The sequence below is a fragment of the Phoxinus phoxinus genome (genome assembly GCF_949152265.1).
Source record: "Phoxinus phoxinus genome assembly, chromosome: 20".
Lineage (NCBI taxonomy): Eukaryota > Metazoa > Chordata > Actinopteri > Cypriniformes > Leuciscidae > Phoxinus > Phoxinus phoxinus.
In genome coordinates, this window is record NC_136895.1 from 12,166,038 (window position 1) to 12,184,119 (window position 18,082).

General features: G+C 39.6%; 2 protein-coding genes across 2 annotated transcripts; both read left to right on the forward strand.

Annotated features, from left to right (window-relative positions):
- Positions 1-1,766: 1,766 nt before the first annotated feature.
- On the forward strand, positions 1,767-7,801 carry b3galt10.1 (beta-1,3-galactosyltransferase 10, tandem duplicate 1). The gene is made up of 2 exons (XM_079593587.1): positions 1,767-1,819; positions 6,505-7,801. Exons 1-2 carry the CDS (start codon positions 1,782-1,784, stop codon positions 7,634-7,636), a joined length of 1,170 nt encoding a protein of 389 aa, XP_079449713.1. The 5' UTR covers positions 1,767-1,781; the 3' UTR covers positions 7,637-7,801.
- An 8,347-nt stretch (positions 7,802-16,148) lies between these two features.
- Positions 16,149-17,911, forward strand: LOC306988532 (beta-1,3-galactosyltransferase 2-like). The gene is made up of 2 exons (XM_079593588.1): positions 16,149-16,344; positions 16,890-17,911. The coding sequence occupies exon 2, from the start codon at positions 16,900-16,902 to the stop codon at positions 17,848-17,850; it is 951 nt and encodes a 316-aa protein (XP_079449714.1). The 5' UTR covers positions 16,149-16,344; positions 16,890-16,899; the 3' UTR covers positions 17,851-17,911.
- Positions 17,912-18,082: the final 171 nt, after the last annotated feature.

Consider the following 18,082-nt stretch of genomic DNA (forward strand, 5'->3'; position numbering starts at 1 on the left):
TGAAGTGAAGTGTTCCTTTAAGGTGCTGTCTTTTAGGAGAATCATGCGGGAAAGTTTACATACGGAGTGATTAAATACACAAAATTATGTGGCAACATTCAAATATTGATTTTTCAGTACTTCCTGACACAGTACCATCTGTGCACATTATACATCATTATGTCATCAAACTGACATCAGAATGTATGAGAAATGTCCAGTGGCTAAATGTTTAGGCTGCTTTGACTCACAGTGGCCAAACAAAGTGAACAGGATGTAAATAAGAAAAGCATACGATATGACACACTACTTTAGAACTATGCTAAACTCCTGCTTTGAGCTAACAAAGCAGCTTTTACTAAACAATTAGCTTTTTTCCACAACTAGGACATTGAGTAGGCCGGATATGTTCAATTAAAAAAAAAACTTTACATGAAAGATAAAACCCTAAAATCCGTCAAGTGAATTCAGGCATCACATCATAATAATGTACAGCATGAAAAATAAACATTCCTCACTCATTCTTTCTTGTAAAAGTGTTAAATTATTAGTGTTGTTGACGTTAAATGAGTGTTAGAAGGCGGCAGAGATTATCTCCACTGAAAAATGAGGGTGAAATTTGATATCTTTTAAAAAGATTCATTTTATCAATTCCAATCAAATAAAAATCTCATATAACCGACATGCTCCCTATTGTAGTGTGTCTCAAACCAAGTAGTTAAAAGAAATCAGATGTGCGTCTTATTAGCAATTTTTGGTACCAGTACGTCTCTCTCTTCCAAAAATGTACCAATATATAGGAAAAGTTACTTTTGAATCATTTTGTCAAGCAAAATTTGCGATTGCTATAAGTAATCATCAGCTTGTATATTATATTATTAGCCATTTAATGGTGAAACTGTGTTCACGTTTTGTACGTTTTCGAAGACGAGACATTGACTGTGTCAAAACTGTGTCATGTGATGACATGAGTCCACTTGGACTCCACAATTTTTTATCCATTATTAAGTTCTGTGGCTAGCAGATTGCTAAACCTTTATGCATGGCTGACCTTTCTCACTGGTTTTGCACCAGGAATCCCATATGTAATGATGATGTATCGCTCTGATTTGATATCTGCCATGCACAATGGATAAATGCTAAGACTATGGCCTGTCACGGCCAGCGCGAGTATTGTAATGAAATGTATTTGCACAGGATATTTTATTGAACATATTTTTACCAGTACCAAGTGCCTTCTATTGTAAGGTCGTTATTGACGAAATACAATGTATTAAATACATTTGGATGTATATTGTGAGTGTATTTTACCAGATTTAGGACTTCTATCGTAAATGTTTTCTTGACGTTGAGGCTAATGTCTCATGAAGTCTTATACCACAGGACGTCTGTCAATGTGACCGGAATGAGATATTTTAAATCGAGGACTATGACGCATAAGTCTAATAAAGAGTGCAATGATCAAAGTACAGTGTTGTTTTATCTATAGTGATTAAAGGCTTTTACATTTATTGTCTAAAGGGTAAATGTTTGGTTAGTTTAAAGTGAGGTTTATACATATAATCAGCGGAAGCATATTTTGTTTTATTTGTATTACAACTGAAAAGGAAGTGCGTATGGTAAATGTGTGGTCTACTAACCATAAAACACTGGCCCACTAGCCCAACCCTCTTCCTCAGTGAACACCTGTATGATGTGTGGGGGGGTGGAGCCACCTGTAATTCGTAGGCAGCTTTAACTCTCAGGTTTTCAGCTAAATGGGCCATTTATTTCCTTGAATCCAGAAGCACACACACCAAGACATGGAGGTGAAACTCTTCAAAGGATATGGCTGGAAGAGGTGAGCTCTTGAATTTGTCTTTTGTTTAAAGCATGAGCTTGTGTCTATAAATTAATATTGTGGGCACCGTTTATGGTCACATGGTATTTTAAGAATGCACTGGTTTGGTAATTTTGCATGGATATGGCAAATATGCTGGATTGAAGAAAACTTCTAACTACACTCATTCAGGGACAACTTTTCAGGATCCGTAAAAAACACAAGTACATCTCGGAGATGTCTATTTGATGTCTGCAGTTTTTTAGAGTGTTTGCTCATCTGCAATATGTCTCCAGGACGTTTCCTGTTTGATGTCATATAGACATTAAGAAGATGTCTTTAAGATGTTTAACAATGTATGTAAAATTGCTTTTTCTTATTTATTTACAGAGCTTTCCAGATTAACAGATCTTTAGCAGACATCTTACAGACGTATCTGTGCTATCTACTTCGTTTAGAAAATTAATTTAGAAATTTAGAAACATTTGAATCTTGATGCACAATGTAAAAGACTACATTAAAATGGAATAATTCCAGTTAATAAAAGTTCTTGTAGCTCCTGGAGATGATGCTACCATTGATTTAATGTTTAGCCTACCTTAAATTGAAGTTACTTGGACAAAATTGGGTAAACGTGTAAATGTAATTACGCTAAATCACAATGGATGGGCTATGGTAACAGTGTTGGAAAGTGACTGACTAAACATTAAAAATAAAGGTTCCAATAGGTTACATAGTAGAACCATTGTTTGTTCCTCGAAGAACATTTCAGTGAACAGTTTTTAAAATAACCATTTTTCACCTTAAGTGTGAAGAACACAATTATATAAAGAACCTTTTTTACTCTAAAGAACCATTTGTGCAATGGAAAGGATTCATAAATGTTAAATGTTCTTCACGAAACCATTTATGCCATCAAAGAACCCTTTTTAAGAGTGTCGACACTACATGACAGAGATAACATTACCAAAATGTAATTAAAATTGCAAGGCAAAAAGGTGGATTGTTTATTGTGAATATGATGTAAGAAGAACAGCTAACACAGAAGTCACTTTAAAACCCAAGTTGCCCAACTTGCTTGTCAACTCTACAAATTATGTTTCCCTCACGAGAAATTCCCAATTGCATGATTCCCTTTAAAATGACTAGATTCCGAACGTGAAAATTCCGTGAACATCGAACAACGGTAAATGTGTCCGCACCAGCGCACCTAAACAAACAAAAGGTCCCTTACTGCTATGTAATTATTTAAATTTCTTCTATGTAAAGCACTTTGAATTACCACTGTGTATGAAATGTGCTATATAAATAAACTTGCCTTGCCTTGCCTAGAGGGAACGAGAGGAGGGCGAGGAGGATTCAGTCTCCTCGCTCCTCTCAGGAACCTGATGACCAGGTCGTGCTTTCCCACGGACTTACCTTCGACTGCGTCGTGATGTGCGGCGATAGCGGCAACATACACTTTCAGGGTGGGGGGAGACAGCCTTCGCTTCAACCTTTCTTGCAGAAAGGAAAGCACGACACTGATCGGGCATGCATAGACATGTCTCGTGGACGATGCTCTAGCGGAAGTGATGGTAGGGTACTCAAACCTGCCTCGTCCCGTCCAGGAGCCACACGTGGAGGTTTCAAAGATCGGGACGAGGGTGCCATAGGGTGCCCGGTCTCTGAGAAAGGATGTCCTTCCTTAGAGGAATTGGTGCTGTCGCAAGTAGTACAAATTCGGCGCAACCAATATGATCTGCTCCTTGTCCTCCCTGATCTTGCACAGGGTCTGTGCAAGAAGGCTCACTGGGGGAAACGCATACTTGCGGAGGCCCCGCGGCCAGCTGTGCGCCAGTGCGTCCGTGCGGAGCGTGCCCTCGGACAGGGAGTAAATCAGGTCACAATGGGAAGAATCGTGGGTGGCAAACAGGTCTACCTGCGCGTCCCCGAACTGATCCCAGATCAGCTGAACCCACTGGTGACGGAGTCTCCATTCTCCAGGAAGAGGCTAAAGCCGTGAGAGCTCGTCGGCTGCACAGTTCAGGTCTCCCGGGATATAAATGGCTCAAAGCGACCTCAGATGCTTATGACTCCATAGGAGGGGCGAGTTGCGACATACGGCAGGAGCGTAGACCATCTTGTTGGTTGATGTACACTACTGTCGCGGTATTGTCTGATCAGACTAGTACGTGCTGGTTCTTGAGCAACGCATGGAAGCGGTGCAGAGAAAGACGTACTGCCAGCAACTTGAGGCAATTGACATGCCAAAGGCGCTGGGGTCCTGTCCAGGAGCCCGTGGCAGCATGTCCATTGCACATGGCGCCCCAGCCCGTGGTAGAGCCATTTGTTCGTCCACGGGGTGAAGGTCTGATGGCAGGTCGGAGTAACTGGTACTTGGAGCGTGCCTTGTTGCCATGCCCACCTCGGGACTCGATCGCAAAGCCAGAGCTGAAGCGGTCTCATATGAAGCAATCAGAGCGGCGTTGCTGCAGCTGCGGATGCCATATGCCCCAGAAGCCTCTGAAATAGTTTCAATGGAACTGCACTCTTGCCCTCGAACTGTCTCAGCCAAATCAGCAGTGATGGCGCACGCTTGCTCGTAAGCTGCGAGCACATGGCGACCGAGTCGATTTCCATACTGAGAAGAGAGATCCTCTGCACGGAGCAAAGTTTGCTCTTCTCCCAGTGCACCGAGCTAGGTGCCGGAGCACTAGGTCCCTGTATTCGCAGACCTGGTCTCGAGTGTGAGCTAGGATCAGCCAGTCGTCGAGATAGTTCAGGATGCATGTCCCTGAGCATCTGGGCCTGGTAGACCTGCAGAGTGGCCATGGCATGCAAAGAGGCGGCTGCTTGCCCCGCGGCTCTATAGGATTAGGTAGACGAGGGTAGACGAAAACCTACAGGCTTTAGAGGGGTGCTTAGGGTCGCCACGGGAGGAAGCGTTCTGTGGACACAGCTGCATCGCAACAGAACATTCCACCTGAGGAACCCCAGTGTACCCTTTAACAGCGGCCTGCAAGGGGGGAGGAAAGACGGAGAAGGTCGCCGAACGATCACGGGAAGACAAGGGTGCCTTCCAGGACCTCGTGACCTCCTCATGCACATCCGGGAAGAAAGGTACTGGGCTCGGGATCGGGATCTGACTCGGGCAATGCTGGCACACCCGAAGGTGGCAGCACAGCCGAATCATCATCTCCAGAGGACTCCTGCCCGCCTTGTGAGGGAGCAATCGACATAGTAGATTGGGGTGTGGATGAGGGGACTCTCCCTCTTTCGAGGTCATTGAGTCTCGACCGAATTGTTGCGATGGTCATGTTCCCGCAGTGAGAACATGGGTCATCCATAAACGCTGCCTCAGCGCGATCTACGCCCATACACACAAGACAGCGATTGTGCCCATCAAACTCTGAAACCTGACGACCGCAACCAGAAGTGCACGGGCGAGACATCTTAAAAAATGTGCCACGTGCAAGCTCTTTTGTGAAAGGAAAGGTCTCTGCAGAGAGTTGAAGCGACCAGGGAGAGAACACACACACACTGGCAGATCACTGCTCAGATCAGCAGGGAATGTGCACTCGCTGGAACTCGCCGTCACACCAACACCTGGAGAGAAGCTCATCTCGAAGAGAGTAGAGATGAATCGTCGATCCCAGGATGGCTTGTGGAGTGAAGTGGCTCCGAAGCAAAAACATATCTGCTTGTTGCCAGTGTACCTTATATACCCATGAGGTCGAGCGGAGTTACGGCATGCAAATTCCGCAGACCCATGGCATTTATTTGCCATTGGCTCGGTTTATTTCGCCAGGATGAGAGGCTTACTAAGCGAAACCCCATTCGTCGTCAAGACGTAACTCGTAGTGACTACGAAAGAGAACGCAGATTACATCGTCATTTTTATTCAAGTTGCTTCATCCTGACGTAAACGGTCCTCTGTTTTATTTGTTGCGTTGAAAAGACTAATTGTGATTCTGTTCGTTCGGACGATTTATGTAAATAACAGTTTAAAAACGATTCACCAATTCGAATTCCTGTTATGTTCTTGACTCGGTTCATTTGGGTGTGTTTTTTAATACGTTGTAGGCTATAAATACAGTAGCTGTCAAATGTTGGGATGGGAACATTTTTTTTTTGTGTTTTTGAAAGAAGTCTCTTATGCTAAGTGTAATGCTAAGTGCTAAGTGATACGTGTAATTTATTCCAGTGAGAATTTTCCGCATAATTACTACAGTACTACACATAATGTTTCATAAATTATAATGTTTCATTATGTACAGTCTTCAGAAATGTTTCTTGAGTAGCAAATCAGCATATTATAATGATTTCTGAAGGATCATGTGACACTGAAGACTGGAGTAATGATGCTGAAAATTTGCCTTGGCAATCAGAGGAATAAAGAAGTTCTTTAAATAGGCTAGTTATTTTAATTTTCTAATTATATTTTGCTATATTACTGTTTTTACTGTATTTTTATGAAATAAATGCAGTTTCTGCAAGCATAAGAGATCTTATTTCACAAATTGATCAAAAATGGTCATGTTTCCAAACGTTCGACAGGTACTGAATGTGTTCAAGTTTGATACTGACTCTTTAATTGTCTGTTCATTCATTCAAATTTCCTCACGCTTGTTGTGCCAATATGCTTCTAATAAAATTATAAGCCTAAATTATATCAATGGAATGGTCTTCATTTAATACCTTTACTGTTGTTTTGTCTCTCTTAGATGCATTTCGGCTCAGGATAGAGCTCCACGCAGGTGCCACATTAAAAAAGGATTCATTCTGCTGCTCACATTGACATTCTTATTGTCTGCTATCATTTACTTCTCTGATTTCTCTCTCAAGACCACTGTACCTCCTGGCACCTTGTATAAAAATGTGGTAAATCAGATACGCTCCTATTACATGGTTATTAAGTTCCCTTCTGGCCGTGATAATCAAACAATATTTTTGGCACATGCACCCAAAGCTGATCAACAAGTCCAAGAAAGAACTACACACATTTCTACACAAACCACAGACATTTCAGTGCATTATCATGTAGCTCATCCAAGCAACTATCATTACATTCTGGATGAACCTGATAAATGTCAGCAGAATCCGTTCCTGGTCTTGATGGTCCCTGTGGCGCCCCATCAGTTAGAAGCTCGTAACGCCATCAGGAGCACGTGGGGGAATGAGAGCACAGTCCAGGGAAAAGCAGTGATGACTCTGTTCTTGGTGGGTTTGACTGGAGGATCCGACTCTGAAAAAGCTCAACAGCAGCTGGAGGAAGAGAGCCGACAACACAGAGACTTAGTGCAGAGCAACTTTGTGGACTCGTACTTCAACCTGACCATAAAGACGATGGTGATCATGGACTGGTTGGCCACTCGTTGCCCTCAAGCCAATTTCAGTATGAAGGTCGATTCTGACATGTACTTAAACATGGACAACTTGATGACGCTCCTACTGGCACCCAACACACCCAGACAGAACTACATCACTGGAGTGGTGATGCGGGACCGATCCGTTATCAGAAACAAAAACTCAAAATGGTACGTGTCGGAGGAGCTGTACCCCGAACCGAAATACCCCACTTACCTGCTGGGAATGGCATATGTTTTCTCCAATGACCTGCCAGAAAAAATTGTTGAGGCTTCCAAGGAAGTAAAGGCCTTCAACATAGAAGACGCATATGTGGGCGCTTGTCTGAAACATTTGGGCATTGCCCCCTCATCCCCCCCAGTCCCTTCACAGTTTAGAGTCTACATGGGACAATATAATCGAGAGGGTTTTCTAAGGGTCATTACAACAATCCTGGGATCCCCACAGCAGCTAATAGACATCTGGAAGGACGTAAAGAGTTCCACATAAAAGGGACCAAATTCGAGTGTTTAGTGGTTGCCTGAATTTGATTTACATAAGATGCAAGAATGTGATGATGCGCAATTTTTTGAAGAAAAAAAAATGCATAATTTTTTTGAGGATATTTTTTGTAACATTGGTTTTTGTGGCAGGCACAGTCAGTTAACAATTTTTTTTTTTTAAAGACTACTTGTATGTACAGGTCATTAAGTAAATTGTTATTTATAAATGTATATTTTAACTTTTTCTTTTTAGATTGTCTTAATTTATTTTGTCTTTTAGATTATTTATTTCTAGATTATATATAATAAATATTATATATAATATTTATAAAGTGTGTGTGTGTGTGTGTGTGTGCGCGTGCGTGCGTGCGTGCGTGCGTTCGTGCCATAGACAGTATGGTTCGTGCATCTCTTGAAAGAGTAATAATTGGAAAAAAAAGTTACATTCTAGAATCTTTTATATTTTGCAGACATATATCAAATAATGCTCAACTTTGTCATGGCATTCAGGTACAAAATTGTGTTTAAAGTAATGTTAATACAACTTAACAGAGGCTGTCATTCCAATTGTAAATTTAGATTTATTAGAAGACAGATACAAACACTAAATTTTAGTGGAGAAATTCACAGATACCTCAAAAAATGTAAAGGGATACTTCAGGATTTAGCATTAAGCTTTGTATCAGTAGAAAACCTGTAGTATTTTCAAATTACCGGGCTTCCCTCCCTCATATCCCCCTGGGACGAGAGATGTATGTATTTTTTTTCTGTAAAAAATCCTTAGATGACGCAAAAATCGTCATTTTGCGTCATCTGAGGATTTTTTGGCCAGAGGCTAAAAACTACAGCCAGTAGAAGGCGCTAGATCCACATGTTTAAACCCTTAGGATTAAACGATTTTCGACCAATAGCACTCACATCTCTAGTGATGAAATCTTTTGAGCGTTTAGTAAAAAAGCACATTGTATCTAAAACAGAGCATCTTATAGATCCCCTGCAATTTGCATATCAAGCCTCTAGGGGAGTAGAGGATGCGATTGTAACTACATCTGTTGTATTCACATTTAGAAAAACCAAAAACTCATGCTAAAATTGTGGATTTCTCATCAGCTTTGAACTGTATCTCTCCAAAAACATTAGGAGACACACTGGCAAAATAATTCTCATTAGATAATAGGATGCTTACATGGGTGATTGATTTTCTTAGTTGTAGAAGCCAGCAGGTTAAGTTAGGAGGGTCTATCTCGGATAAAATTATTACTTCGGTTGGATCACCTCAGGGATGTGTCGTATCTCCATTATTATTTATTTTATACACTAACTCTTGTGCTAGTGCTTTTAAAAATAGATTCATTATCAAGTATGCAGATGATACTGCCATAGTGAGCCTTTTACATGATGGAGAGGAAGAGCATGGTCCCGTGTTGAATTTCTTCTTGAACTGGGCCTGTTTCAGAAAGGAGGTTAAGTGAAAACTGAGTATGTTAACCTTGAAATAAGGGAAACTCTGGGTTTTCCGTTTCAGAATGGGAGGTATATCAAACCTGAGATAGCAAAGTAAGTCAAGCCCGTTTCTGAAAGAGAGGTCACTTATACTCAGAGTCAGTTACCATGATAGGGGGGAGATACGAATGTCTGTTTAAACTTAGAAATAAACTTAGATTCCACAGGCTACTCCACATAAAAATGTGAATGTGTAGATTGTCTGATGTGTAGACACATACTATTATTAACTTTACCTCTGTAGGCCTCTCTGTGGCAGCAGAAACTGTTTCTTCATCCCCATCATCCGGTGAAGATGAGCATTTGGTCGAGTACACTTTATAATAGGCCTGCTATTTGTCATCATTTCTGGTGTATTGAGTAGTGCTACTTACAACTGCCTGGGGTTCTGTTGGGACAGGAGGCTCCAAAAGACAGATATTACCATCAGAATCTGTTGGGACCAATGAAAAACCCAACCCAAAGTAAAATAAATGGAAATATCAAAAATACCCTATATAAAAAATAACACATATATAGACCTCTTACATTTTATGAAGGCCATTGGATCTTCAGGAGATACTGGCTCTGATGAAGGAATTCCCTCAGCCAAAACTGCTGCACTAGACACTGGATGCTATTTAGTTATTTAATATGTCAAATATTTGTAAAGTCAGGTTGCCTACACCCATGATATGCTCAAGCCTTATCTGATTGAATTATGTTTTTATATTTCATTTTCAGCTGCTGCCACATTCTTTTAATGCCTGCAGGATTGCACCTAGCCTACATGAAAATTAAAATTAGGTTGGATAACATATACTGTTCTTCCAGTTTCACCTGTAATTAGATTAATGTAATAATTACTATCTTTAGAAAGTATTGGTCTTATTACTAATGACTAAATCCCATTGCAACCTCAACCGCTTGAACAATACAAGCGGAGACAAGAAACTGCACTTTAAATGCTTTCAAATTAACAATATACAATTGCATGAATTATTCATAAATACCAAAGTGTGTAGAGGGAGAAGGTTACATTAAAAATAAACCTTTTAAAAATGTATGTTAATTCCACTATTGTTTTGTACAGAATTGTTCTATGGTCTATGTAGCCTATTTAATGTAATTATAATACATCAGATTTTATTTTAAAAGAAGAATAAAAAATAATCCCTTTAATTAAATTACAATATTTAGATTACTTGGTAATTAATTACACCCAACACTGTATAACAGTAATTACTCTTTTTGTCTGGCGCTGTTGCCATGGTGACTCGTAGTATCTGCGCTCCATTGATAATGGCTTTTTATAGTTGTGGTGCACGCGCTCAACTCAGAGTCAGTCAACTTAGAGTTGATTGAACTATCTCCTTTCAGCTGATCTGTAACCGAAAACTCAGAGTTTCCCATCTCAGGGTAAGTCAATTCAGAGTTCAAGTTTTAGGAGTTGGTTGAACCTCCTTATTGAAACAGGACCCTGGTGTGAGAAATCAGGCCCAAAAAGGGAAGAGACTAAATGTTTAGATCAGCTGCGAAACTTCCAGCAAGAGGTCAGTCCTGTTTTCTGTATTTGTTAGATTACTGAAAACTGGCTCTTGGAGCTCCGGTTTCCTGAATCCTGCCAGTCCTGTTCTCGCGTCTCAGCGTTTGAATAGTTATGATGATTGGATCTAGGGGAGGTTCCAAAACCTGTAATACTGCATTTCTCATCACAATGTAAATCCCTGCCTCTAAATGTATATAACTTGCAAATGTATAGCCTACTGTTACAGTTCAGACCGTTATTGGATGACAACAGCAACGCACAAGCGAAGTCCTCAATAAAGAATAACTTCTGCTTGAAAGATATCCCAACGCCTCCTGAGGGTTGTTCCATAAAATAAGATTAGAATACAAGCCAGGCTTATTTTGGTTAGTCAGACTTATTGTCGGTTGATTCTGTTTCATAAAGCAAACTTAAAATAGTTCAAACTCAGTTACTCTGGCAACTTATGCTGGGAAACAAGCCTGGTCCAGGGCAGGCTAACTGTCAGGCTAAGCCTCAGTTGTTGCACAGATCCTCTAACAATGACAAATAAGAACACAATGACTGATACTCTTTCATACAATTATTGGACTTTATTAACCACTATCAGTCCAAAAATAAATATACAAGAAAATCAACTTAAATAAGGCTACAATGATAAATGAGACACTATAGGCCTACAAATGTGTTAAATTGTATACGAAATGTTTATGTTAACGTTGTTGTTATATATATATCCTACAGGTTTTCTTTTCTTACTGGTTGAATGTTTTGTGCCCAAGATTTAATTAGATAGGGCTCCAGACTAACTTTTTTCCCTAGGAGCACAGTGGCCCCTAACTGAAAATTTTAGGAGCACAACCAGGAAATTTAGGAGCACACACTGTAAATCAACATACTAACCAAATATTCACATTTCTAGTCATTTCCAGTGTATTACTAATAAATACTTTGATAATAGATGCAGAAATTACAATGCCTTTGCGCTCTGATTTAACGTTACAGCCTCTTGTCTTCTAAAAGCAACCGGCAGTTGATTTATTAACACCGCATACTCTATGCTTGAGGATAAGATTGTTATTAAATAGAGTATTGTGTTTAAACTGTGAAGTGCCTGCAATGTCGGCAAACTTCGTGTTCCCCGCAGTTGGGGTAGCGACTGCAACATTCGCAGTTCATGGAATTCGTCTCCTTACAGTACTACCTCAACCAGCTGAGTTCTCGCAGCCCGAAAATGGTGGGTTCGGCCTTTTTCACCACTAAAACCTCTCACTCTGAATCATCATCCGACTGTGACACTGTAGGCTACTAGGGCTGCAACATTTCAAATAGCTCACAGTTCAGTTTGTATCACGGTTTTAGGTTCACGGTTTCGGTATGATTCGGTATGTGTTATGTTCAGGGGGAAAAAAGACTAGGCCTACTGTCAAAAAAATTCAGAAGTAATCTAACCACAAGCAAAAGCACAAATAAATACAATAGAGCAAAGATAGCCTACTAATAAAATAAACTATGCTTTTCAGGTAGGTCTAACATTAGTTTTCAGGTACAGAAATTGAATAAAATAATCAAATGTAAAATAACATTGCATATTTGACTGTATAAATTAAAGATGAATCCTTATTAAAGTTACAAAAGCTATTTAATTCAGAGCTGATTCAGTAGGCCTACTACACCGATACTGTGAGTGTCTTTCTTCATACATGTTCACTTAAGGCATAACAGATAGGCTACTCTGTCTGCTAGGATACGAGCTCATCAAGACGGACATGTTGACATACTTTTTGTGTGAATTTGTCCATTCAAGAGCAAGACTTGAAAGATAACCTTAAAGATAATATTTGCGCGCTGTCCGAGATGAGTAGGCTAACCTACGCATACACAGACACGCGCGCGCGCGCGCACACACACACACACGCGCGCACAAATCTAGACGCGAGTTCTCTTTCGCGTCTTGCTCTTGAATGTTTGCATTGGCAAAATAAATGAGTTTAGTTTAAACACCGATGGTAACATCTGCAGTTCATGAAGGTCTCGCCTGCGCTCGTGCGCTATCAACTCCCGGGTGATGACGGCGTGACATGTTCGAGCAGGCACTCACATTGTACAATGCACAAAGAGTAATCGTTTTCTTCACGTTTTTTTATTATTATCGCTGTTGTAATGTTTTATTTGAGAAGCCAGCAAGTGAATTTAACTGGCATACTAGCCGCAGATCGGAAGAACGAGTCAATAGTTCGCTTGCTCGTTGTTCAGACGCACATAGCAGGTTGTGATATTTGTCTCCGTCTCCTTCCCACAGACGTTTAAACGCGCGCTCGATTATCTCTAGGACCCTCCCCCTCCACACATTAGCCACTTACAGTGGCCATTCCCTATTCTTCTCGCACTGCCACACATTCCGGATTCATTGATAAGCCCCTTCCACGTTTAACGTGTAAAAAAAAAAAAAAAAAAAAAAAAACGGACAAATTTACTGGTCGCACATGTGCGACTGGATGTAAAATTCAGTCGCACACTCTCAAATTTTGGTCGCAAAATGCGACCATTTGGTCGCAGTCTGGAGCCCTTAAAGATTTATGAATACATTTCTCTCTGGTTTTATTTGGCAGCTGTAGTAAATTTTTATGGTTATTAGAAGAACATTAGAACATTACAATCTAAAATAGAATAAAAAAGCTTATTAAAGCAGAAGTTAAAATCACAAAATTTTAAATAAATAATTACAAAAGCACAGATAACATTTTAACTGGTAATATGAATCTGAACTTAGTAATTGGATATATCAGACTTGATTTACCCCATTACAATAGTCCCTTTACAGTTATTTCTATCTAAAAAATACACTTATTTGTAGGTTTAAAATTCTAAATAAGGCACATCTAACGTCCAACAACAAATGTTTTAGCATATATATATATATATATATATATATATATATATATATATATATATATATATATATATATATATATATATATATATATATAAATAAATAATATGTACTTTATTATGTCTTTCAATTCAAACACATTTAGTTATTTTAAAGGCATAGGCTAATATTTTCCCCCAATAAATCTTTTCCTTCTACTTTTTTTCTATTGTGATAATACCCACCAACACATAAAAAAACACATAATTGGAACAATAACCAATAAGTAGTTAGACACTTTTACATATGAAAAAAAGGGGAAAAATTCAACATTCACATATTTATATCAAACTCTTATAATGACACATAATTCCTAATAAGTTATTCAAGTAATATTATTTAAATATCAAATATTCAATATTAAATAAGTAAAAAAATAAATTAACAAATAACTAGAATTAAAAGGCAGGGAAGGTTATTTAATTATAAGCTAATATGTATTCCTTTATTTTATGGAATATTCTTTGATTTTTGAGTTGCACATATCTTTTCAAAATGTATACTTTTGCTCTTAATTTCATGTTATCCTCTCCATAATGTACTGTATAAACTAAATCTAACCAAACATTCTTGCTTTCTCCAAAAAAACAAAACAATAATTGTTTTAAAACCTGTAATTCTCAGCATTCGAAATAAGTGTGTCATTTTTTTTAAGTAGCTTGGGTCCTAAACCCAAAACTATATTTTGTATCTTTATTATATTTGGTTTCTTAAATTCTTCCCTGAATTACTTCTGTTGAATTAAAATATATATAAGTGTAATAAGCTATAAGTTCACTGCAACTTATCCAACATCCTTGTTAAAAGTATTGCACCCTTATACATTGTATTACGGTATTGACTACCTGTGTAGTTTTATTTGGATGTGGTTTTGTACGTGATGACTTTACGTTTTACGTCATCTCCAAGCCCCTGTCGGTGATTGGTTAGAACACTGTTTATTTTGGTTTTGAGTGGTTGGTTAAACCATTTGTTTTTGTGTGCAGATCTCAGAGCCTAGGATGCCTACAGAGCCTGCTTATGGGCGGGCAGCTAGTGGATTGTTAGGAAAGATTAGATGAATGGGATAATTTATTTTTGGGCCTGAAATCGCTGATACAACCTTTAAGTTCCGGGTCAATTAGACAGCACTCCTGGTTGGATTGGTCTCCGTTAAGAGGGTAGGGGACCTGCAGGCATTTTACGTTAACAAAGCGTGCCTGGAATTCGGGCCGGCCTATTCTCTCATGATCCTGAGACCCCGGCCTGGATATGTGCTCTCATGTACTCCTAACCCTCCTCCAAAAAACGATATGTGCGATATTCTCCCTGAGAAGCCCTGACTTCCTCCAGCACTGTTGACGTCAACACCAGAGTTATGCCACCGGCAGCTTTCGCGATTGGCTAGGTGCCGTCATGTACATGGTTCCCCCTCTGGGCGACCCCCACATGTGTATTTCCACTGTAAGCCTCTCTGAGCATGTGTCTTTCCCTCGGCAAGGCCCATGCCAAGCCTGAGGTTGAAACATTCCACCCTGCGGGCGGGACACCCCAGTGTTTTTCCATATGCACCCCCCCTCCGGATGTTTATTCTGTAAGATAATAATCTGCGATTTACGGCTCTGGCTCAAATGGCACAAAATGATCTTTCAGCCCCTTGCAGTAGCGGGGAAAGTGAAAGGTCATTTAGCTCTGTGTCTCACATTCTGAATGAAAGCAGAAGCAAGCTTGCTAAACATGCAGAGATGCTTTTGTTCCTTAAAAAAAACTTACTTTTGAAAAATAATCCTAATTAACTGACTGCCTTCTTCCAAAACAAAGTGTACAAATGCTGTGAGGAACATCCTTAGCTTATATTTCTTAATTCTTCTAACAGTCTTCCTGCAGTTATAGTGTTGCTCACCAAGATTTAACAGTACACTGTAATATTTCGGCTGTGATTACATTGTTACACAGTGTTATTTTGTTATAAACATTTGTTCTGTGATATTTGTTTGGCACTTTATGACAACTTTGTGACAGTCAGGTAGAAATTACATTTATTATGCACTTTGGAGGTTATTGGACACTGTGAAATTTGTGTTTTGAAAATTTGTGATAAGCACATAAGAATGATTTATTTTTTCATATGTTTGAGTTGAAGTCGTTCATAATAAAGATGCTTTCCTATATTCATTAGTCTCATTGTGTTGTTCTTGGAAAATTGCCACATCACAAAAAAAAAGCACAACAGGCATTGTTATCGGCGAGTACCAGAAAAAAAAAAAAAACAGTATTTGTACTCAATCCTTAAAAAGTGGTATCGGTGCAACCCTACTTTGATCATTGTTGCTTTCAGTACTTTACAACTCGAAAGTTGACAAGGTCACCTTTGAACCTTCATCTTGTATTTTGCATGTCATGCAAATACATTGGTAAGGTGAGGCGGCAGCTTCCAGACTATCATAATGCCTTAGATCATCAAAACATTCAGACATTCAAAGACACTGTATTTAGAACCATCTGAAATATTAGGAGCTATCTAAGGATGCCTATTTGTATTTTTCAGTACCAGTTGGCATCAGAAACACAATGGAAAACCCTTTTCGACAGAGGAAAATGGTTGAGAGACATGTAACATGATACATTTGAGAAGCAAAACTTGGCAAACTCACTGTTACACCCTTGACAGTCTCACCAGGTGGTTTTAAAGGATCCAACAGGTCCGAAAAAAGAACGAGAGGAGGAGCAAACCGGATACAGCGAGTCTGAGGACACATGTCCTGTATCGCTGTTACTCTCAAGACTAGATAAGGTACGTGCGAACACTTTACAGATTTGATTTTGTATTTTGTAATGGCTTTAAGCATTTTAGAGTAAATTGCATCTCAGGTTTTTAGAGACGAGAAAGTACTGAATTTGCATCAGGAAAATGTAATATGATTTTGTTTAAGAGCCTTCAAGCTTCTAAGCGCATCAATGATCCACTTAAAAAAATCTTTACATTGTGTTGTCACATTCTCACCCTCATGTATTTCGAAACTTGTATGACTTTGTCTGAACTATTCCTTTAAAGTTTAAATTCAAATTTATGGAGCCCTTAAAGCGACATGGTGATAAAAAATGATGAGGTGGGAGGAAAAAAGATATGCTTTTGTGTTCGCTCGCAAAACTTTTGTGTTCCCTTTCAAAACCTTTGTGTTCCCCTGAGAAACTTTGCAGAACATTTGCGAGAAAGGCATTGACAAATAATTTTTCCTCCAATTGTTTTCCTTCACCATGTCCATTTAGAGGGACAAAATGGAAATTCAGGCTATAAATAAAACACATTTTTAAACAAAAACTTTATTTTATTTTCAGCCTCGTTCAGATGTTCTGTAAGAGTTGGCTACTGGTCAGTCTCCTCATCCTATTCAATGTTTTATTGCTGTATTTCACTGCTATTACCCTCGAAAGAAGAAACGGGTGGAAGGTGGCGAAGAAAATAGGGAACTACCATGTTGCTTACCCTCAAAATTACAGATTTATCCTCGACCAGCCAGAGAAATGTGAACAACAAAAGCCCTTTGTGGTGGTTATCGTTCCCGTGGCTCCTGAGAACTTTGAGGCACGTAATGCCATCAGGATAACGTGGGGCAGCGAGAAGCTCGTCCGGGACAGAGTGGTGCTGGTTCTGTTTCTTCTGGGCTCGCGAATTGGTAACGAAACACTGCAGGAGCAACTCCAGAATGAGAGCCAGCAGTACCAAGACCTTCTGCAGAGCAACTTCCAGGATTCCTACAGGAATCTGACCATTAAAACCATGCTGATGATGGAATGGCTCAGCGGAAAGTGTCAACAGGCGTCCTACGCGGCAAAAGTGGACTCCGACGTGCTCCTCAACATGAACAACCTAATAAAAATGCTTGTGAGTCTGAAAAAACTACAACACAACTACATTACCGGCCTAGTATTGTCTGGCAACAGTGTCTTGAGAGATCCAACCAACAAGTTTTATGTTCCTCACAATGTGTATCCTAAATCCAGATATCCTCCATATCCTCTGGGTATGTGTTATATCTTTTCTATGGATTTGCCGGAGAAGATCCTACAAGTTTCGAGGCATATCAGACCTATTTTTATCGAGGACGCATATCTGGGCATGTGCTTGAAGCATTTAGGAATTACTCCTAAGAAACCACCAAATATCAGGCAGTTTGTGGTCAACCCGCCGCCATTCAATCGCTGTTACTATTCTGGACTGATAGCAATACTTACAGACAGCCGGACTCAGCTGATTTCCTATTGGATGGATATCCACTCATTCAGAAAACCTTGCTAAGATGGAAAAAAATCTGTAGCTAAAGGTTCAGTTTAATTCATTTTACAAAAGCAAACTATTTGTCTTACCTGATAGCTCTCTCTCTCTCTCTCTCTCTCTCTCTCTCTCTCTCTCTCTCTCTCTCTCTCTCTCTCTCTCTCTCTCTCTCTCTCTCTCTCTCTCTCTCTCTCTCTCTCTCTCTCTCTCTCTCTCTCTCTCTCTATATATATATATATATATATATGTGTGTGTG

Coding starts and splice junctions, on each gene's coding strand:
- b3galt10.1 (XM_079593587.1), top strand. CDS start 1,782: ATGGAGGTGAAACTCTTCAAAGGATATGGCTGGAAGAG. Junction 1,820..6,504: donor AAAGGATATGGCTGGAAGAG/GTGAGCTCTTGA, acceptor TGTCTCTCTTAG/ATGCATTTCGGCTCAGGATA.
- LOC306988532 (XM_079593588.1), top strand. CDS start 16,900: ATGTTCTGTAAGAGTTGGCTACTGGTCAGTCTCCTCATCCTATTCAAT.